This window comes from Mus caroli, chromosome 14 (genome assembly GCF_900094665.2).
Source record: "Mus caroli chromosome 14, CAROLI_EIJ_v1.1, whole genome shotgun sequence".
Taxonomy (NCBI): Eukaryota; Metazoa; Chordata; class Mammalia; order Rodentia; family Muridae; genus Mus; species Mus caroli.
Window position 1 is genome coordinate 22,020,106 of NC_034583.1, and position 23,051 is coordinate 22,043,156.

General features: G+C 47.4%; 1 protein-coding gene across 2 annotated transcripts in view; it reads right to left on the reverse strand.

Moving 5' to 3' along the window:
- Cacna2d3 (calcium voltage-gated channel auxiliary subunit alpha2delta 3) overlaps window positions 1-19,034 on the reverse strand; it is an 810,117-nt gene extending 791,083 nt beyond the window's left edge. The window contains exons 1-2 of one of the 2 annotated variants that reach the window (XM_021181598.1): window positions 18,822-19,034; window positions 18,051-18,132 (exon numbers count right to left, since the gene is read on the reverse strand). In XM_021181598.1, the coding sequence (XP_021037257.1) occupies window positions 18,051-18,132; window positions 18,822-18,943 (204 nt within the window). In that variant the 5' untranslated portion in view covers window positions 18,944-19,034. The remainder of the gene's footprint in view (window positions 1-18,050; window positions 18,133-18,821) is intronic. The other variant, XM_029469011.1, reaches the window with a different exon arrangement.
- Window positions 19,035-23,051: the final 4,017 nt, after the last annotated feature.

Consider the following 23,051-nt stretch of genomic DNA (forward strand, 5'->3'; position numbering starts at 1 on the left):
TACTGGAGCTGTTTTAATCCTCTCTCGGCCATTCGACTGAGCCCTCCCTGGCGAGTCTGGTGCCAGCCTATAAAGCTAGGTAGAGCCAGCGGCAACTCCACATTTCCCTGTCCTCCTGCAGATGCCAGCTGTGGACAAGGGAGAGGCAGATGCTGCTGGTAGAAAGAGGAGTGCTAGTATCATATGAAATGAAGGAAGGACCCCTACCTACTGAAGAGCAGACTGGGAAACAAATGAGGTCTGATCTCCAGCCCTCTGGAGCAGAAGCTCCACACGGAAGGACCTTCGAACTCTATCCTGTACAGAACCAAAGAAAAAGCTGCAATTTCAGAACTGTAAACAAGGCGCCTGCACTCTCTGATACAAAGGTTTCTTTGACTGGCATCAGGGCCAAAACAACCAAAGGGAAGGGAAGCCCATATCTGAGTGGCAAGAACTCTCAGGAATGGATAAGGGATAAGGTTAACTGAAACAAATATGACCATTTGGGGTGGAGCTGTCCAAGAGACCCTCCCATGCCTAGCTTCAAGATCTTGACCTGGTTTCCTCACATGCAGGATGAAGCTGGAACACAATTCTGGAGCTCCTTGTAAGACTTACTGAAAGGATCGTTTCCACACTTAATCACTTGTCAAGAGGCCTTGTCCTGGCACACTGAGAAAGACAGGCATAGTTCCTGACTTCAGAAAAACAGCTGATGCTGGAGACGTGCAAACAAAGAACTTCTCAGTGGATAGAGTAAAAACCCCAATGGCTGATGCATCAAGGAAGCATGGGTCAGCACAACACAGGTACCACATCACTGCGTAGAGGATGTAAGAAAGCAGCATTCTATATGCTCTCAAGACTACTTGCCCAGTCTGTACTCCCCAAAGTCCACTCTTCCAGTCTTCCTCCTTGTTTATTTTTATATTAAAAAAAAATAAATCTTGGTTGAATATCTGATACTGCAGAACACAGAGCATCTTGCTCAGTTTTTCAGAGTTGATCAACCTTTCAATTTATAGTCATAAATACTGAGAACTCTACATCACACAAACGCATAGTCTAAAAGCAACAGAAGTATGTTTAAGGCTATTTTAGAAATTTCACCCTAATTCCAAACCAAAAATTCATAGAACTATATTTTTTCTATTAGGAATTCATCCACAATTCAAGCAGCTATTTTAAAAATCAAAGACTTTAACACAATACAATTCAAAGAAATAGAAATACTATGTTGATACTTACATGCTTGGAGATTATGGTCAGAAAACATTAAAGGTCTTATTTTCCCTAATTAAACCATTAAGCTTCTGTAGGCGCAGAAAACGTTGTATTTAAAGGAAAAAAAAAAAAAACAAAACACCGCAGTTCATAACACAATGATGATCCCAATTGAAGCCAAAGGTGTTTTACCCAGCATTCACTGGTGCCATGTGTTGTAGTACCCTGTACAGTGCAAAGTGCACGGGTTAGAAACCAGGGATGAAGTGAATCCATAGACATAGAATAGGAGAGCCGCAGAAACAACTCAGCTAGTTAAGTATTTGGTTTTGAATTTACTCTTGGTCACGAACCTTTTACTGTTAGCAGATTTTTTCCCCAGTTCCCACATTCAGTTACACTAACTCATGTGAGGTTGCAAGCCATGGTTTAAGAAGCTATTGCCAGTGCAGGGTGCCAATTATATGCCCTCAAGATCATGTGGCTATCCAAGACCATCCAGAGTCTTATACTACACATCCCTAGCCCAGGGCAAGAAGAGAATTAAAATTTTACTGTGGCTTCTGCTGGATGCACACCACCATCATAAGACTGAAAACTTAGGAGTTGAACTAGGGCCATCTGCAGAGGCCTCATCACTCATACAGCCCTGCATTCAAGAATCAGTGTTAGGGCTTACTAACTTTACCAGTTTGTGTAAGTCACATGAGCACCATGTACTTAAGTTCCTCTAGAAAATTATGAGCGTATCTACCTCATGGGACTATCAGGATGATAAAATGACTGTTAACATTGCAACTGTCTATTTACCCATCATTGTTGTTGCTTTTGCTATTGTTGTTCTTGCTGTTGTTGTTGTTGTTGTTGTTGAACAAAGCACAGCTTTCATCCCAGAATTGAGCTGAACTAGCCTATTACTTTAGGTAACACTTAGGGCACTGTCTTATATACACTGAATCACGGGATCAATTTACTGGGCATAACTAACAATTCAAGATGATCGGAACAGAATAAGGGTAGGATGCTATAACATATCAGAATAGAATCAAGGTGAAGAGAATAGAACAGAACAGAACAGAACAGAACAGAACAGAACAGAACAGAACAGAACAGAACAGAAAGTATAACACCAGACTGCACTCAGGTGTGAATGCTGACACTGCCACACCCAGAAAGCTTGGATCAAGAGTTCAGGCTAAGTCTGGGCTATATCAAAAGATGGTATCTCGATGATAACTATGGTGATAATTAATAGCAAATTGCATTCCAGAGAATACAAATAAGCAATGATTGGGGAAATGAGTTTCACCTCTCAGGCTGTGTGAGGAGCAATATAATGTGCATTGCTTATTATGTACGAGGTTTGCTTTAAAAGTGTGAAAGGCACTGCCTTAGGAAAACATGCAGTTCTGTGCCCATCAGGACCCTGGGAGAGCAATCCTTGCACAAGGATGAGGGGAGACCTTTATTGAAAGCAGATGGCACCTTTCCTACTGATGTTCACCAAACAATTTTCTGTTAAAGGGCTGGAAACCACAGGTCCCTGCAACCTATTTGGGAAGAAGAAATGCCATCGGTGAGAGGTCAACAAATTTCTCTCCATCTCACAAATTGGAGAGTGGCTACTTCAACGGCAGTCAGTGATTTCTAAATAAACTGCTTCAACAATTGGCCGTGCACCCGGCTGCCTTTAGACTTGCAAGATGAAATGTCTGGCTTGTTTCTAAGTCTACATTTCTACTGCAGAGGAAGCCTCCATTTGTGCTATCCATTCTGAGGAAGGACAGATCCATGCCAGCTTGGAGTTTCTCCCTGGTTCTAGAACAGAGCACTCATAGCCTCTGGCCCAGCACAGACTCCACACAGAGAGATATGTCAGCAAACCAAGGTGCACAGGTCAGAAAGGAAGGAAAGGACTTCTCTTTAGGGGAATCCAGAAGCCTTCCCAGAATCAAACAGACGTAGCATTTCTCAAAGCATGGTCCATGGACCACCAAATCCCTGAGACCGTGCTTTGTGCAGATTCCAGGGCTCTGACCATGTCCACTGAATCAGAACCTCTTGGTGTATGACCTGGAAATGGTGAATTTTAACAAGATCCCCACGTGATATGCTGCATACTAACACCTGATCCTGCAAGATGGGGCTGAGTAGCCAGACAGGGCGAGCAAGGTCAGTGGTGAGGTGAGTAATGCCACAGTCACAGCCACGGAGAGGTGACACAGCCGGATGCATTTGGGGGGACGTGAGCAGGGCACTGTCACCGAAACATTCCGGGTAAAGACTTGAGAGGTAACCACAGCACCAGAGGGATCCTGGCACCCCATCCCAGCCTCTGCCTGTCTCATGGGGTATCAGTGAAAGCTTATTGAAGCAGGAAGGCATAAAACATTTCCAGCATCTCACAAGAGCAATTGAATGAATGTGAGCCTCAGAAGAGAGCTACAGATCTGCCCAGAGCATGGTAGTCTATCTAAGCAGGACTTGTATTGAAAGCAAGGAAATGGTGGAAGCCTTGGGTTTCAGGATGGCTTGTAAGTAGTGAGTAGACATTTTTTTTAAAAATGTGCTGTTCCCTCCCACCATCACCTATGGAAACTCTCCTGATGATTCAGTGACACAAAGCTCTATGGCTGTCAGGGATTCACTAGGAACAGTCTTTCCAGGTGAAATTCCTGCTGCTTAAATGTGACTGAACCGAGCAGAGGTTGCAAATGTCTCCTTTTTGCAAAATGCAAATTAAGTGGGTTTCCAGGACAGGCCACTAAGGTGCCTGGAAGGTTTCAGCAGGGCCCAGGACTGCATCTCCATGCCACCCAAGAAGCCCACCCATGAGGCACAGGGCCCTTCCTTCTCTCTGAGGCAAGAGCTCAGGCTTGGCAGTCGGGACCCAGCTTCTGTCTGGCCATCCCTAGTTTCTGGTGAAATGCAGGTCTGACCCCGACTCCTTCACATTCATGGCCAGAAGGACCAACACACAGCACCACGTCCAAGTTTCTTCACTCCCTTCTCAGTGACCAGGCAAGTCTCAGCAGGAAGGTAGAGTGTGAACATCTGATCCTGGTCACTGCAAGACCCCATGAGTGCTCTACGGCAGAGAGCTATGGTCTCACAGTGAAGTCCCTTGTCTGAGAGGCACTGGATAGAGACCTCCTCCCAAGTCTCTGAGCACAGGACCTGGTTGGGTCTGATAGTGAAGAAAGTAAAGGCTGGGAAGAAATATCTTTTTGGAAAAACTGCATTCCACTAACTCCATATCATCCAATTCCCACACCCCAGAGATGTGCCTGTCCTCCTTCAGAGGGTGTATAGTGCATGCAGTCTTTCAGAGGGTCTGCACTTAGTGAGGGTCCTCAAAGGGACTGGAAGAACAGACAATTGAACCTGCAGACTGCACGTGCCAGTAAAAATAGTCCAAGGTAGCTCCACCCTCTTCTTCCCAAGCTTCCCTCTTTGCAGAAAGGTGCTTGAACCAGGTCCTGTCAGCTGAGTACAGGCTGGGAGACCTGTAAGCCTGGCTCTGTGCAGTCTGTAGGTCTAAGGAGCTACAGAAATCTACCTCCAGATAGCCAGCAACACACAACTCAGAAATCTACCATCACTTGTGTAAACAAACATACAACACACAGACTAAAGGGAATCCCTCCCTAAGAAGTCCAGGTCATGTTCTGCACACAAGTTGAAGCTGGAAAGGCCTCTGAGGGGTAGGGTGGAACCAGGTGAAGTTTGCTGCCCTGTGAAGGTGAAGGGGAGAGAAATTAAAATTCACATTTCTCCCTAATGTCACTGGGAATGTGGCATGCGGGCACTTTATGGAATTAGCTGCAGCAGCTTCCTAATTGCCTTTGCTGAGTCGCCTCCCCCAGGTTGATGGTGGCGGCTGCTGCGGGCAGGCCCATCAGTCTCGCTTGGTGCTCCTCGTGCACCCGCCTGGCACTGCGGTGCTCCTGCCGCAGCTGCCAGGTCCCGCGCTGCAGAGGCACTAGGACCCCTCAGCCAAGCTGCAGACTTCCTGACTGCAGTAAGGGTACTGATGATGCAGAAGGGCAGGGATGCCCCCCAGAGGCAAGGAGGGGGTCACCTGGCTGAGACAAGTGGAGACAGTGGCCTCTACTGTCTAGCCATAGGTACCTGCTGGCATTCAGAGGCTATGGGTGAAGGACCTGTCCGTGGGGCTTCAGAGCTACATACTCTCCCCAGATCAGCCCCCAGATTTTGGGGCATCCAACAGTCTAACACTGGCACTCAGAAACTGGGCACTGGACAGTAAATGGGTAAAGGGGCAGAAGCCCTTCATCCTCTGCCAGTGCCCAGCAGCGCTCTACGCATCACTAGCTTGCAAGGACAAGAAAGAGGCTGGGCATGCTATTCCTTCCTTTGTTTATCTGAACACTGATACAAGCCATGAGAAAAAATGCTGAGTCCCATTCCAAAGGCAGTTCTATGCCAGGTGCCAAAAGAGAACCCTCTCCAGGTCGGAAAGAGCAAGCCTGTCCCAGGGACGGGAGCTCCTACTCACTGTTCCCCGCCTATCAAGACTCAGGTGATAAGGGGGTCTCTGAATATCACACGTCCCCAGATCTGCCAGGGGCATGGAAGAATTTGCTGGACGCCTTCCACAGAAAGTGAAACTGACCCTGGGTTTCAAAGGGCCACAGCCGTCAGGGCGGCTGACAACCGTTCAGGAAGGAGGAGGAGCAGGAATGAGGAGGAGGAGGAAGGGGAGGAAGAGGAGGAGGAAGGAGGGAGGAGGAGGAACTTCACTTAGCGAAAAGAAAAACAAACAAATGAACAAACACCAAAGCCAGACCTGAACACAGCAAACATCCAGGAGAGAGGGACAATTAATGGGGCTGTAATGTTAGTAACCCATTAATCAAGTAACAAAAATTGACTAGACACTTCTCAGGTATCCGGCTCCATGTGACCTCTAGTGTGTGACTCTGTACTTAAGCCTACCATGACCTCATTGTAGAAACGGAACCTGTGTTGTCAATGAAAAGGTAAGACAGGTCAAGCTGGATCTCAAGGGCAGATCTGTCTGGTCTCAGGGCCTCAGAGTCCAAACTGGCTGTTCTACACTACCATCCAACACTACTGTGAATACACAAGGGGAAAGTTTACCAAATTCAATCAAATTCTCAGATGGGATAGGGGTGATTGACCCTCAGAAGAAATAGAAGACATAGAAGGTAGAGGTCTGAGCACCTTTCTCTCCTACCCTTCCAGTCTCCTTTAAATTCCTTGTTATACAGATGAATAACAAGACTTCCAAGAAACAAGACAGTGAGTGGAACTGTGAAGAGGCTGCAATCTTTATGAGTCAAGTATATACAAAGCCCAAGCAAGGGACCGATGACTGGCCCTAGGAAATGCCCCAATGCCTCCCTGTGACCCCACCCCATTCTATACGCAAGACCCAAAGCCTAGGTGTTGAGCACAGCTGGTGAACACAGCTACATTTTCTGTCTCTGTTTATGCATCTTTAACAGAGATGGTATTAGACCTCAAGGTTTAAATAGATGATAAGACACACAGCACAAAGTACAAATAAGCTGCCGACCTCATCATTAGCACTGCCTCCTAACAATCCCTGGTAGAGTGCAATGGCCAGCAGCTTGGTGACAGTCTGCAAACAATGCCCCCAAAGCCTCAGCAGCAGCAGCCAGAGCTTGGTATGTGGAAGCTATGCCTCAGGAATAGTAATGCTGCTGGAAACAGCATTACAACGGGCCACTATTTGTGAACACCCATCCTCAGAAATCCTTACTTCCAAGCATCCTGCATGCATCTTCCTACTTAGACCTCGCTCAGTCCTACCCTAGAAGCTAAGTACCTCTAAGTCTATCTGGTAGATAGGAACAGTGAGGTCCCAAAGCAGTACCATCTAGACCCCAGTCTGAATGTCTGGTTCAGACTCTCAGCTCTATACAGATGTCTGTTCCCAAGATCAACTCCTTCTCTTAAATGTAGATTTTTTTAAGTCAACCCCCTGATTTCTTTCTAAGTCTCTCTATATTTCATATCTGTCTTAAGGCATTTATTTTCAGAAAGAGAAAAAAATGCAAAGCTTTCTCCTCAAGCAGAAAATCCAGCTATGGCTCCATAGTTTGGAACTCCTGTGCTGGGTAATACTTAGTCGTTTCCCAAAGATAAGTGAGCTGTGAACAGTCTGTAGAGAGGATTACATCTTCTTTCAGAGTGACCAGCACTCTTGTTATTCTGTAATGCTTAAGCTTGGGAACAAAACTGGGGGCAGGGGGTGGTAACTCGTTACAAAACATCCTTTAGAAAAAGAAAATACTGAATGACTATCCAACTCACCTACCGACAAACCCAAAGTCCCGGGTTTGTAGCCTTTTAATGGTTGGGTTGGGCTATTCCGTCTGAATCACTGTGTGAATTCTGTGTAAAACCAAAGGACAAGTGTCCCCACTGGGACAAACCAGGCCAAAGCTAAGAAAGGATATTCAAACTTCAGCATCGCTGTCCCAGAAGCCAAATGAGTGCCACTTACTTCTGTGGTGACCAAAAGTGTATGTTGTCCATTGAGCTGTCTGCATATGTCTCATCGGTACTCTTCCAATAGGTGGTCCACTAATAATGGAGATCCATGGTTGCTGGAGTGCAACCATGTGCTAGGGACTTCAGGTAGCTGAAAACTACCTACATCCAGCAGATTCGCAACCTCCCGCATCTCTTGTTCTTTAGCTATTTTTCGACCTCTGCTTCAACAAAATATAATGGGAAAGGCACTGCCAGTGGCACAGGCACAAGGAGCAAAGCACTTGCCCTACATATTCAACGTGTGCCTTGTTTAGAGGACAGCCAGACAATGTCACAGCAAGGATGAACTTTAACTTCACAGGTCCCTACTTTTATCATACAAGGGACAAGAGTGGGAGAGTTTTGGGCAAGAAAACAAAAATATTGCTTCCCAAGAACGTATACTAAATGAGTCTCCTTGTCACCAGGCCTCTGTCCATTAATGGGCATGAGACGTTGCCTTGATGTAACCACCACAGGGTCGAAGGCACAAAAATTTCAAGCCTGTCTCTTGTTCTTCACTAATAATGAAGCAGGACATGAACATGGTAGAATAGCCAGAAATTAGGGCTTTTTTAGGCCACTTATTGATCTTCACACTTGCTAAGGGTCATGCAATCCCATCATGCTCAGAGCCTGATGTCTCAAACACTGGCATTATGTGTATTACTTTGTAAATGGGGAGAGGGGTGAGTATGAGCCCATGCATGTTAGTGCCCAAGGAGGCAAGAAGCAGGCATTAGAGCCCCCCAGAGCTGGAGCAGCTCTGAGACACCTGACACAGGTGCCGGGAATCGAACTCCAGTCCTCTGCAAGGACGCTTAGCCCCTGAGCCATATCGTCCACCCCTATGTGTGTTGCTTTATGATACATGAATCAAGACCTAGGCTGAGCAAATCAGTGACTACATGGCACCCCTAAAACAAGCGTGAAAACAAACAGACAAAAAATTCTCCTCACTTGTCCCTAGCTCACCATGCTGGAAATCTAGAACCAGATATAGATGCCTGGTCCCCCCCGAGAGCCAAGAATTCGGAGCTGTCAGAAAATTAAGAAGCAGCCCAGTGTAGTGGTGTACCCAGCACTCAGGATGTTGAGGAAAGAGACACTTCAGGCCAGCCTGGGCTGTTGTGAGACCATGTCTCAAAAAACCATTCGCTATTTTGAAAAGGAAGAGTGGGAGGGGACAGAAGGAAAGGTGGTGATAGGGAAGGAAAATTAAGACAGAAATTCAAAGTTATGCTATGAGCATGGGTGGGTCTAGCTTTGGGTCTAGACTTAGGGGTTCCATAAGTCACTTATTCCCTTCATTTCTTTTGAAAACATGAGCCCAAAATCTTAAGAAAACATGTCACACACACACACACACTGAACAAACTTAGGGAAAGAAATGACTGGCCTGAGTTCTCAGTGAAAGCAGAAAAGGAAAATGCCCCCTGGGTTTTGAAGAAGAGTCCCATCTTCAGGTCACAGCTGAGAACAGAACTTGGTCAGCAGCTTCACAAGGTTGCGCTATCTCCTAGACTAAGATGATGCTAGAGCAACCTAGATGCATGCTGCCCCGACAACCACCATCTCAGCAGTCATCTCTGTCGCTCTCCCTTGGCAACCGCTCACATCTGGTGCGGCACAAATCCACACTGCGAGGTAAGGCAGCATGACCTCATCACGGGGGCCGACCAGCAGTAAGATTTCTGGGAGAGCAGTTTTAGCACCCCTGCTGAAGAGTGAGGATCAGAGTGGGTATGAACAGCAAGAGCATCGTCATCCGGTCTCCGAGCTCTGCCTGCCCTCTGAGACCCTACAGATTTGACTCTAGCTGTGGTCAGGTGGAATGGGCACTATAGGCAGAGACCTGGGCACTGTTCCCAAGCTGTTTCACCTCCTGAAACCTCAGGCTCCACCTGTAAGGCAAATAATGCAGGCCGCCTTTGTGTAGAAGAATCCAAATGGGCATCAGAGAAGTGCTCTGCTCACACCAAACACTCAAAGAAAACAAAAGAGCATATTCTTTTCCTCTGCAATCCCAGTGGGCATATTCTTGGATACCTGAGCTGATTATGACCTTGGAGGATTTTGGGAAGTCCAGGGGCCACTCAGACTCTATTCTGTGGCAGTCACGAAAACAAATGGCTCTTGAGCACTTTCAGCCAATTGACCCAAATGAAGGAGATTTTCTTTCATTGCTGACTTCTACCGCTGCTTACAATAGCTCTGTGCATAAGCAGTTTTAAAAGGTTCTCCGTTACTATAGGAAACCCCACCTCCAAGACTTCAAGGCACTGGTAACCAGGGAGAGGTGGCATGTTGCGCTCATTCAACCTCTTTGAGGACACAGAGCAGGATTGCAGATGCTCAAGGCCAAAACACAACAGCAGGGCTGCCAAGCAAGCTCTGGAGAGGACAGGGACAGCAGGAAGAGCCAAGGAACACCAGGTGCCCTTGCTTCCTGCGGGGGTGACAGATGGCTGGCCCCACACACTGCTTCACCTCTCTATACCCCTCCCCACCTCCTGTTGGCCTCTAACACCATTCTCCAAGTAGTCCCTGGGAAAAGTCTGAACTTTCCAAAGGCCAGCAGGAAATAGTGTCCTAGCAGGAAGTCTCCTGCTATTGCCCATGTTGGTATGTTGTCTAAGGGAACACTAGAGTTAAGAGGTGTCCACTGTGACTGTGACATACATGCTGTAGCAATGGCTGGATGCATTGGGTCTTCCTATGACTTATAAGTCAGTCTATTATCTATCTATCTATCATCTATCTATCTATCATCTCTGGAGAAGCAGCAGCCACTTCTTCAACCTGACCCACCCACAGCCCAGGAAGCAAGGCAGACCATGGCTGACAGGCTTCAGTGGACACCTTCTGTCTAGGAAGGAGGGAGCTAGATTACATGTATATGACATTCATCCAGACAGGAACAGTAGTTATACCCCTCTGGCCTATAGTACCTGTTCCTTGTCAGCTACCAAGTAGATTGCCTTCCTCAATTACCACCTATTCACTACTGAACCCACAGGTATTTAGGGATCCAGGCCCCAGAGTGCTCAGCAAAGATGGCCTGAAGAGCTTTGTTTGCATGATGCAACCCAAAATGCCCACCAAATGTCATTGCAGGGAGCTTTTGACGAACCAGGTACTGTGCCATATATATAGGCACTTTGCATATTTTATTCCATGGACCATATTGGCCTCCTTTCTGATTTTAAGGTACCAGTTCTAAAATGTTATACCACAGGTGGCCCAGACAGGAAATGGAGATAAGGACCGAAAACCTAAGTCCGTATGACTCCAAGACTGTCCTCTCAGCCATTATCCTGGTTTTAATGATTGCTGAAGTAATTTCCACGTGCTGCCTCATTTCACTCCACGCTAGAGAAATCCAGGTATCAGTAACTTTCTTTCCCAAAGAGCAACCTGGGCTTTCAAAAGATCACATAAAGAATGTGGCCAGACGTGCAGACTTGAGAAGGCTAGCTCAGATCCTTGGAGGGGCTGCTTAACCTTTGCAAGCCTCAGCTAGCCATCTGTGAAATGGGCCGAACAGTAATCCCTGCCCTATTAGCTTAAGGAGAGATCTGTTTTTGATGTTTTTAAGACAGGACATTGACTGACATCAAACTCCCAATCCTCTTGCCTCTGCCTCCCCAGAGCTGGGATTACAGGTTTGTGCTACCGTATCTCGCTTGTTGGAAGAATTTAATGGAATGACCCTGAAGTGATTATCACTGGACCTGAGATAGAGAGACTGCAGAGCTAGTGCTCCCTGCTTCTCCTATTAGATTAAGCGACATGCCCAGGGCTCCTCAGGAAATGACAGAGAAGATAAGCAGACAAAACTCCTAGACCAGTGACCTTTCTTTTAAGAGCACATCTCTAAGGGATGAATATCTCTGCAAATGTTCCCAGCTCGTCAACGGAACAAGGATGGGCAAAGGAAATCTCATAACAAATGAGAGCAAGGGTGAGATACCTGGGAGGAAAGCCAGCAAGTTGAGATGAAGACGTCTTGTCCCACAGAAGGCTTAGCCAGGGACCAGTAGACCCCAGACTTGGTTTAGCACTTTAACACTCTTCTTTCTGCATTTTGTGGCCTACCAACATGCATGTCCCTGTCCTAAGCAGTTCCTCACATTCCAGTTGCACACACCATCCTATATCCTAGCCAAATCCATGCTTGATGAACCGCAGCCACTCGGTTCTATACCAGCATCCTGGTTTGCTCTGTTTGGCGAGTCTCTCTAGCAACCCAAGATGAGGTCCTCTCTGTCAGCCAGCAGCATCAGGCACTCTGTATGAGCAGCATCTACCTTGATGGCAGAGATACAGACACAGGCACAAACTCAGTAGCTATGATGGTATTGACAGGTGAAATCCCCCACACTGACAAGCAGTTGTTCCCCTAAAATGTATGACCAGTGGTCTATGGTATGAACTCACAGCATTTATGGCTCTGCGCAGTTTACTAGTCTGGATTAGTTACCTACATTACAGCTCTTTTAAGCTCGAGAGGGTTAACCACCTTCTAATGACAGGTGTCAAGATTAATGTCCTGACATATGCAAAGGGAAAGTCAGGGCCATCCATTCCTTGTCAAGAGAGAATGCTTCCCTTTCCAATATATCCTTGAAACACATAATTTGGCCTCTTGAGTTGTTTGTTTTCATAATCCTGATCTGGGGTAAGTGAGAAGCCATCTAACAGATGCATTTATTACAAGTTGCTGAATGCAATGCCTCGTTTAAATGGCCCAATGAGTACTTCACAGGTGTCGCTCAAAAAAAAAAAAAAAAAAAAAAAAAACAAACTTGTCATGTTTTAGAAACACTATTTTTTTTTCTTCAAAGTTTATTCTTATGATAGTTTTCTGCCAGTTTGGCGTGCAGACCATCCCACAACACATCGGCTACACAGCTGCCCAAGGCACTGAGGGTGACTCCAAGCATAGGCCACTGTTTTGCAAGGGCACAGTGGTTCTACTTCAGACAGTCTGCTGACGGCTATACACTGAGGAGAGCCCGGGGGATGTATCCACTCTTCTTCCTCACGGCCTGTCTCCTTTCCTAGAAGGACAGGTGCATTCTGATTAATGGACTGAGGAGAACAGAGGGGTCAGCAGGGTCGTCAGAGCCAGGCTTCAGAAACCTCTCTCTGTGGATGGTATATAGGCCATTAACTCTTCATGTGGAAATGGCATTAAAAGAAAGTGAAGTCTCATATGCTAATTCATAGACTGATACTTTATGGCATCTATTTAATTTCTTCCATGGTCTCAGACACAACAAAACCCCTAAATCAAATTACAGCATCTTAAGCAACTTACACCCACTAACATTCTACGCTTCAAAGACCCTGGCAGTCTCCACCCCAGGGCCATTTTCTCTGGTGCTGATGTTCCAGGAGGTAGGGGATCCTGACAGACCTTGTGTGTGCAGATAAAGAAAAGGCCCATTTGTTGGCTTCGATGACGGCAAATCTGGATTAATGACAACCCGGAGACAAAGGCTCCTGCTCACATGAGATGTGCACTCATTTTAGCAAGCTCAGCACACTTAGTCATTTATTGGCTGCCTTATGTGGGAGCACCATGTACCAGGGAGATCAATCAAAAACAGAATCTGAAGTCCCAAATTTGCACTCCCGTGGATATGTGCTGCAAACTGAAGCTGAGTGAAATTGGAGTAAATACCATAAGTACACAGGAGTAATGGGTCCCCCTGCTTCCGTGGATCCCACCACACGGTGATAATCTTCATCAAAACCTGAAAACACTAATTGTACTGTCCATGCCTGAGAGGGTTCATACCTGGGAGATGATTTCATATTCATGTGTCTGCCCAAAAACAAACTGGTAGTATAATAACCACAGGTAGTATTAATTAATACTAGAAAGAGATCACCCTCACATAACTGCAACGGAAACCTGAAGTTTGCCTCCAACAAGAATTCCATTCATATCTCCAGCCCCTTAATTTTAACAAGCATATGCAAATCTCTTTGAGTAGCACCGACTGCAGCAGTTCCTCGCAAAAGAAAGAAAGCAGAATGTCTCTGACAGAGAAGAAATCTTAGGAAAGGGGGCAGAAAAAAAGAAAAAGAAAACCAAGAAACCAAAGGATCCTACAAGAACTTAGCAAGAGACCATGTGGGCATTAAGAGTTCAGACACCTGCCACACGTGCATCCTGGTGACAGGTCTAATGAGACTGGTAATTAACCAGAAAGATCGGAACTGTCACTTCAGAAATGTCAAGACTTTAAAACATAATATAAAAGAAGAAACTCTATCATCCGAAGCAACGGTATGAATGTACCTCGGCAACACAGGCTAAATGTGTACCCTTAGGGACAGCAGGTAATTGTCTTTATTCTAAAAGAGCTGAGCCTCCTTCGTGATCTGTAGGGCTGTGCCTCCTCAGGACAGCACAGCACAGACCACCACCACCACCACCACCACCACCACCACCACCACTACCACCACCCCTTTGCAATTCACAAATGTTTTTTGTTAATTATTAAAAAGTCCATTGATTTCCGTATTGATGAAAAGTCATAATTGTAAAAATGGCTAAAGGGATCGGCCTCTTACTTTGCTGACTCTGTCCTGCGGAGAGAGACATCAAGTTTGTGTATTAAAGCCATCTCAATAAATAGTTGATATCACAAAAGCCTGCTTGCGCCTTTCAAGAATCAAATGGCCTGGTGAGTGCTGCAGGAGGTGCCCAGGTAGCTGTGGACTGTGTGTTGATGTTAATAGCAGGAGCACAGATTACCTGGGCTTCCCATCTCAAGACTGGAAAATGTCACTAGCATCCGATATTCCCGGGGACATTCATCCCCAACATGCAGGTCTAAACAGAATGAAAAACTCCGCTTCAGAGGAAATCCACCCCCCCCCCAAGAGGAGGGGATGAAAATCATGCAAATGTTTTATTGCAAATGTTAAAGGTGTGATGTCTTTGTGTTTAACAGCCAGGTCCTCAGACCCATTAGAGCACTTCTCTCGGTGAATTCCAGAACAGAGAGGTGACCAAACTACTCCTCCCTCCCAGAAAGAACCCAGAAAAGCACATTCTTTGGGGAAAACGAAGCAAGATTAGGCAGCTAAAAACTGGCATGAATATGTCAAATAGGAAGTTAATTAAAAGCTGAAGAGAGTAGGAAGCCCTGCAGTATCTGCCAGTGAAGGAGGCAGCTGACAGGCACACAGGGGCACACTGGCACTTGACTTCAGAGGGCCTCTAACAACCCCAAAACTGCTCAGAATCCCTCCCATGTTCCACTCTACAGCCCAGACACATAACTTTAAAAACTCTCTGACTCCCTGTGCTTTATAAGATCCAAATGCCTGCGGCAAATGAAATGAAGAGATTGCTATTCCCATGTTCAACTAAGGCAAATAGAGGAAGCTAATTGGGCAAGCCTGCACAGAAGACCTACTAGAGCATCCTAAGCTACAGGAGGGAGAACCACAGCACCAAACACAGAAACATCCAGGACACTGATCCTGTAGGGCAGTGAACCACAGTGTTACCCATGAGTGTTTACTTTAGACTACAAGTCACATTACCTAACAAAGCATGTTGCCAAAATGGCAGGTCTCCCAGTCTCCAAACACCCCAAAGTAGATGGCCAATTCTTCTTTCACTTATATTCACAGTAATTACTTTGGAAAGTTTAGGCCCAAGATAAAAAAAAAAAAAAGAGAAGAGAAGAGAAGAGAAAAGAAGGCAGGCAGACAGACTTCCATTTCTAAAAACAAACATGCTACTTTGATTCATAACATGAAGTTCTGGTTAGAAAACTACATAAATACATAAAATTATATCATAACACATGCTACATTTTTTTCCTTAACTGAGAATCAAATGTAAATGCCCGCACCTTACAAATGAAATTACGGTCTATTATGCAACCCAGTATTGTCACCCATGAATTCCCTTAACACAGTGTTAATGCATTTTCCAATTGAATTTTTTAACTCATTTTCAAAGCACCTCAATTGTTAGGATACAGAGACGAGATGGAGAGATGTGTGCTGTTTTGATTTAAGGAAATAAGTCCTAATGCAAGTGGCCAGAAACTTGAAAATCAGCAGGAGGGTGACGGTACCCTTACTTTTCCAAGTGCTGCTTTGTCTCCAACACTCAGAGCATCTCCACTTTCTCACTACTGCTGGATGCTGAACCAATGTTCTTCACCATTTTAAAGAATGCAGTCACATTTGGGAGATCAGCATGGCTCAGAGGTTTCTTAAAGGTGCTTCCTAAAACATCTCATTCACACTTCTGGTCACTCCTGAAAGTATCTGCCAAGCAAGCCAAAGCTGTGGGTATTTCACAACCCCTGTTGTGAAAGATGACAAAGCCCAGTACTAGAGCAGATAAATACCCACCCTGGATCCTAACTGAAAGCATCAATTCACCTTCCCCTCGAATTAGTTACAAAAACGCCAGACAGCAGCAAGAAAGGGCAACAAAGCACTAAACAGCTGGAAACAATTACACAATTGTCAAGCTGAAAACTCAACAAGGGCAGAGCAAGGCTGGTGAATTCTGTCTCAGGAACCGTGCAGATGAGAAGTATCTTAGCCACTGCCAATTTGCTATTATACAATAACTAATAATGGGGCTGATGGGATTTGTGCAGCACACATGGGTGCATAAACTTCCAAGAGAAGACAAATGTATTTCATGTGTTCCCCCAAAAAATGTTAGCTAGATGCTATCTAAGTACGGAGACCAAACAGGGGGCTCTTTTGGAACTGTTACAACTACAACATGCAGATGAGAAATATCTCTTTAAAGTTATACAATATGCTCACACTCAGAGCGTCTAGGAATTCAAAGCATAGGCAAAATACGCAGGCTGTGTCACAGTCCGGAGCTTGTCACATAAAACATCTGACAAGCAGGCAAAAAGCCAGCGCACAGGCAAGGCTGGACCAAATTAAAAGAATACCAGGGAGAAAGGCCATTCTAAAAAATAAAATAATAATTTAAAAAAATGGAGGGTAGCAGGTATGTAAATGGCTGTCCTCCATTAAGGCAGGCCAATGCATCAAGTTTTATCACTGACTAAATTTCAGTGAACTTCTTCCCAGTCTAAAGGTGAACAGTCTTCCCTATGGCTTGAAGGATTCAATGCCTGGCATTTTTTTTCCCAGCACACCTTGCTATCCTATTATTGGACGATGCCTTATTATAATATTTGAATTTCGTGTAGCAAGCAGTGTCATATAATGCCCCGCAATGCTACTCTCTGAAACGGAATGCCATAAATAAAATATGGACTTGGTTACCAGGCAGCATGCGCAACACATATGGTACATTGGCCCGAAAAACACATTTTAAAATGCTTAAAAGTTAACTTAACAATTTAAGCTCTTTATACCCAGTCTCTGAGAATTGTCCCCTAAAGGCCAATCTTATTTTCTATTGTCAGGAGAATATCTGGATTAATTTGGTTCATTTACTAACTTGAAATTCTTTTCACCCGCTCTGGTCTCCACCCTCACCACCCACCCACCAGCTCATTCTTTATCTTAAAGGGGATAAAGGGGGCCATATATCTCAAGATGTAATTTTAAGCTTGATGCTGCCTATTTGAATTAAAATTGATGCAGCTCCTGATACCAGCCTAATAATCAATTCTCCATTCTCATTACTTTACAGAAATATATGGACGCAGACCAATTTCTTAAGTTTGTGGACCACTCTCCAAGCTTATTACCCGGCAGTGCAGCTGAGTGGAAAGATAACCACATCCATTCGCCTTATCTGTAATGATGTAATGCACCCCAGCCCTAGGTCTAGATGATTGGGGAATAATGGGATTGTAGGACTGCAGGGATGACAAACAAAGCTGCTGGTATCTCGCCAATACACTGAACCCTATGACTCCCGTGCAAGGTGGAGGCTCCAAGAACAGAAGCTGCCGGCTGGATTCTGCCCCTTGGAAGAAGTTAGCATCTTTTGGCCAGGGAAGCATCTGCTCTCGCACTGAGACAGCAATACCAACAACTGCGAGAAGAGCCATGCAAACACACTGTTTCCGAGCCCCAGCCAGGACAGTGAGAGTGAGTATCCTGCTTTTCTTTGTGTTTGGAATCAAGTGTCATCTAAAAATAACCGGTTGGTAGGGAGAAGTCACTGCACAGTACAATGCCAAGAACGGGAGATCAGAGACTACTCTGATAACTGATGCAGCTCTGGGCTCACGTTTGTTTGGAAAAACTAAATCTGCCTCCATTTTCTGTGCTAGAAAAATCATCGCTGTCTGTCACCACAGAAACCTTACCTTTTGCAGAAGCTGGGAGCCCGAGTACTTGGCAGCGATGGATTTTATCTCCCCACCAAAAGCGGAGGCCCACAGCTTCACTCTATGGGGAGAAAAGAGCGGAGAGAAGAAATGTAATACCAGTGTCACCGTCACACACGCGCACACACACGGGGCTGTGGCTGAAAGAGCAGGGCGATAGAACATTAAAGGAAAAAGGAAAGAAAGATAGAAAAAGCTCTCTCTTACAAACTACCCGCACCAAGATGTAGAGCGCAGCGCGGGATGGGGTCCGGGGTCACCTGAGTTCAGAAGGTGTAAAGTCTGGCTCTCTAAGAAGACCACTGGCTTTCATAGAAACAATTGCCTGGTTACTTAAACACCTAAAATGAGCATTACCTGGCAAATACTACTCTGAAGAAATCCACCCATCCCCCCCACTCCCCACCCCCGACCCCGCTTCCCGGAAAAGTAGGATGGCAAGGTAGCAGAAAAGGGGACCATTAAACAGCCCGTTGAAGTTGCAGTCGGTAAACAGGCTCTAAACTTGGCGCTGTCACTTGAGGTGAACCTCTCCAGGTCTTACTCCCCAGCCCCAGGGAAAGGGCGAGAAGGTCCCACCCTAGTCTCCCGCCACTGGGTGCTGATGCTGAGAGGCAGGTGCAAGAGGCGAGGCCCACACCCGCCGTGGGTCCTGCCCAGCCGCACCTGCAGGCGCCCAAACTTGGGCGCCCCGGGTCTCTCTCGGGCGCTAGCCGCCCCTCCGGGGGAGTCCCAGCACCAGGCACTTACACGGAGAGCGGGATCTGCTGCTCCGAGCGCACCACGTCCCCCAGAGCGGCGTAGAGAAGCGCGGTGGCTAGGAGCGCCGAGGCCCCCCGGGACGCGCAGCACAGCGAGCCCGGCCCGGCCATCCTGGCGGCGGCGGCGGCGGCGGCGACTGGAGCGGCCGCGGAGAGCTGCGCCGGGCGGGCGGTGGGCGAGCGCGCTGGGCTGCCTGCTCCGCCGCGCGCCGCCCCTCCTGCCTCTCGCGCGCCGGGCTCACTTGGGGAGCAGGGGGGAAAAAAAAGCAGCGGGGTGGGGGGGAGGGGAGGGCGGAGAGGAGGCGGGAGGGAGCACTGGGGAGGAGGCAGGCGCGGGAGGAGGGAGCGAGACGCGCCTCTTGCCGCGGCAGCTGCCCAGCCCCGCCTCGGCGGCCCCGGGGAGTCCGGCGAGCCGCGGCGGGAGGGCGGGAGGCGCCTCGCGGGCGGAGACTCGCAAACTCCAGTGTCCTTGGCCGCCACGGCTCGTGCCTCGCCCGGTCCGGCCCACTGCGGCCGCTGAGTTCTTTACAACTCCGCAGTCCGCCGCCACGGGCGCGACTCTCCGGTGGCCCCGGGCGGTCCCCAGGCCCTGGCGACCGGAGCGGAGTGGGGGTGGGGGGCTCGGGAGCGAGGCCGAGGACCCCGATGCTCCACACTTTGTCAGTGGTTGATCTGGTCAGGAGCCCCGGGGACTGGTCAGGGGCGTAGTGGTGGGGGGCTGCGGAGCCTAGAGGTGGTGCGACCCCCTCCCGATTCCCCTCACGGCTCCTTGGGAAGAGGCAGAAGTCTGGAAGAAGCCAGCGGGCGGCGGCGACGGCAATGGACCGGCTCGTATAGCGGCAGAACGGGCTGGGGATGGGACAAGGGGGTCGGGTTCTAGGGAGTGCACCGCGGCGTGGCCGCCCATCGCTGCTCCACCGCCGCGGCGACTGGTGGAAAGCGCGGAGGGTGGCGCTGCAGTCGCTGCGCGGGCACCCGGCGGCCGCACAGCTCCCGCTGGCGTTCGGAACCACGGGCTGGGGTGAAGCTCGGGTCCGCACTGCTACGCGGTGCACCCAGGGACCAGGATGCCCGGGCGTGAAAGGAAGCAAACGCAGCGGGGAGTCCAACCTGACCGGCAGACACCCTTAATTCTGCGGTGGGAGGAGGGGGGTTCAGATTGCTCCGGGCACGGAGGTTCCGCACACCAGCCCCAACCCGGGAGGAGGTGGCTGAGCGCGGGCGAGGCTTCTGAATACCCACAGGGAAAGCCCAAGGATGTCTCTTTCGCCGAGGCCCCACCCTTAGAAAAACCTTTTCCCCATCCTCGCACAAGCTCTAGGGTGTGACTAGGAACTTTGTGGAGCCCTCGCGCGGGCTGACGGTAAAGACCCGAGTGAGGCTGAGTCATCCTCGCCTGGCGGAGCAAACTCGGGCGACCTGGGGCAGCGGTGCGCTCCTGACCTCGCCTAGTCTCCGAACGCGCCCCCGCCGCCTCGGTTCTCCTTATGTGCATGTATTTCCGTCTCTGGGATTTACAGGGGCTCTCCCACACACACACACACTCCTGGTACCCACACCCTAGTTCTCTGCACTCAATTGCAGAGAACTGAGTAAGGGTAGGGGTAGTATCCAGCTAGGATCCAGCAAGGCTCTCCCTCACAGCAGTCTCTGGAAAAGTTATCTTGGTGGTGAACGGTTTGGATTACTGAGTTGAATGTGAGCGGCTCTTTACCAGGCTTTTTTCTGAGTACTGGTAGACCCCAGCCTCCGTGGGCTTAAGGCCAGTCACACACCTACCTAGGGAAGCAGCACCAGGAACCCGGCCCACCAGCGCCAAGTGCACCCCGCCCACGGGCAGTGTCTCCATGGATGACTAACTAGTTATAATGAATTCTCTCGGCTTCTGAGCACACCTCCAGCCTATGAACGCATGCCAGCCCTTTCCAAACTGAACCAAGCACAGCCTGACCCCAGGGCTAGTGGTCCATATGGCTTTGACACTCAAACTGGAGGCTGGGAGGAAATTTAATTTTCTTGCCAGAATGCAAGAGTTTTCTAAATGGATGTTTGAATGAATGAATGAATGAATGAATGAATGAGTACATACTAGCCCCGATTCATAAGGTTTCATTGCCCCCTCTATGGTGTCTGTATGCTAACAGCCCTTCTCCTGCATCCATCCGTCCAGTCAGTAATAGCTAAGCATCTTGGTCAAAAGGGACACAGTAGGGCATGCGGTGGGTGCTGGAGGTAAACCAACCAGGCAAGCTGCCCTTCTGGGATGTGTAGACCAGGAAGGGACAGGCTTTTCTCCAAAAGCAATAATGAGAAATATATAATTATGCACTCTGACAGAGGATCAACAATAGTGTGTATGATGAAAGAAATACATGTTCCGCCCTGATTAGTCGTGTGCCCTTAACTGATGAGAGATTGACACAGCAAAAAGATAGGACTTAGAAGCAGTCATGTGAGGGCACCAAGGTCGTGACCATGGTTGGAGGTTAAGTCACTATCCATGCCTCTTGGCACAGGTGGACTCCACAGCTGTAGGGCAACTAGAGATCTTAACCCAGAGAAAGGATTTTGAGAATTAGTAACTATTAAACAAAACAGTCCGGTACACTTACATTTAAGATGGATGCACTAAGTATTTCCTACTAGCTCAAAAATGATTTAAAGAATCTCAAAGTCTATTAAGAATCTGGGAAGCTGCCACTCAAGTCTTCTATTCCTTTTCATCATTACAACATTCCCTGAAGAAAGAGATCTTGGTGTAAACTACCACTTGACAGAGAGGTATAATGACGCCCAGAAGGGCTCTTAGTGACCAGTCCAAGGACCACAGCCAGTTAAAGGAAGGTCACATGGCATCAGTCCAGGGTGCTCTAAACAGCCATGGTACCTTCTGTGTTAAATGCAACACCCAGAGGGTTAGGATCCTGCTATTTACGCCTGGAAGCAGGCACGTCAACACACAGCTTTCAGCTGTAGCACAGTCCAGCCAAAGGAGACCATCCCTTGCTGACAGAACACCAGTCCTGCCTGATACAGAGCTCGCACTGGGTCCCGCAGCAATGGGCTGCTAGTAAGATGGTAAGGGCTGTGAAAAGCCAGCCAGAAGCAGAGGCTTTAACATGCTCACCTGCTCCTAGTCTAATAAACTCCAGGGAGATTCCAGAGAAGCATTTCTTGGAGGAGAGTTTTTGACATCCCACCCCACCCCACCCCTGAGCGTTCGAGCAAGGAAAACCCCTATATTTGTCATCACACCTTGAGGCTGTGAGGGCATTTAGTAAGTGGAAATAGGACCAGTCACACACAAAAGTTATCCTAACCCTTAGGGATTTTCAAATGTCCCACTAGATATCAAGGAGGAAAAAAATATTACACCTAGAACTACTGGAATTCAGAACTTAAATCTATTTTACCTATTAATATATAAATACAAAAGAGCTTGTGTATGGTTTTAATAAACTGAATGCCACTTCTGTGTTAAGTGAAGAAAGGTGGCTTTGATCCTTATCAAGAGATTTTGTTTGGTAAGCAGATTTCTGTTTGTTGGTTTGTTTGTTTGTTTGTCATTTTAAAAAATCACTTTCTCCACAGCAACCAGGCTTACTCACTCCGAGCCGCTCTCACAGCCCACCTGGAGGGGTTTGCTCTGACATGACTTTGACATACACAGAGGCACAAACATGGACTGGCCATTACATCCTGCATTTAATCTTGTGTGAACTTTCCACATGGTGGAATACCTCTTATTTTATTATAATAACATAACTTTTATTAACTTTTTCAATATTATCAGATCAAGCATCATTGATCTTAAAAAAAAAATCTGACTTAAAGCTGGCCATAATGAGAATTTCAATCGAGTATGGCAGGTAGGGTTTATCTGGGTAAAGCCTTATAGGCTAGAAAGGGATACTGACCCCCAACTAGAAGGTTATGGTGGTGTTAATGGAGATGCAAACTGTTTGAAGGAACAAAACATCAAATGCTTTAGTGAACTTTCCACCCAGCTTTATCTTATACTTATTAAATGAGAAGCACTTTAGAAATCCTGGGCCCTCAAGAGATGACTCAGCAAGTAAAGGCACTTACCACCAATTCTGATGACCTGAGTTCAGTCCCTGGAACTCATTGGCAGAAGGAAAGAACTGACTCTTGAGAGTGTACACAGTGGTACACAGACAAGGACACACACATGAGCATACACAATTAATGTAATAAA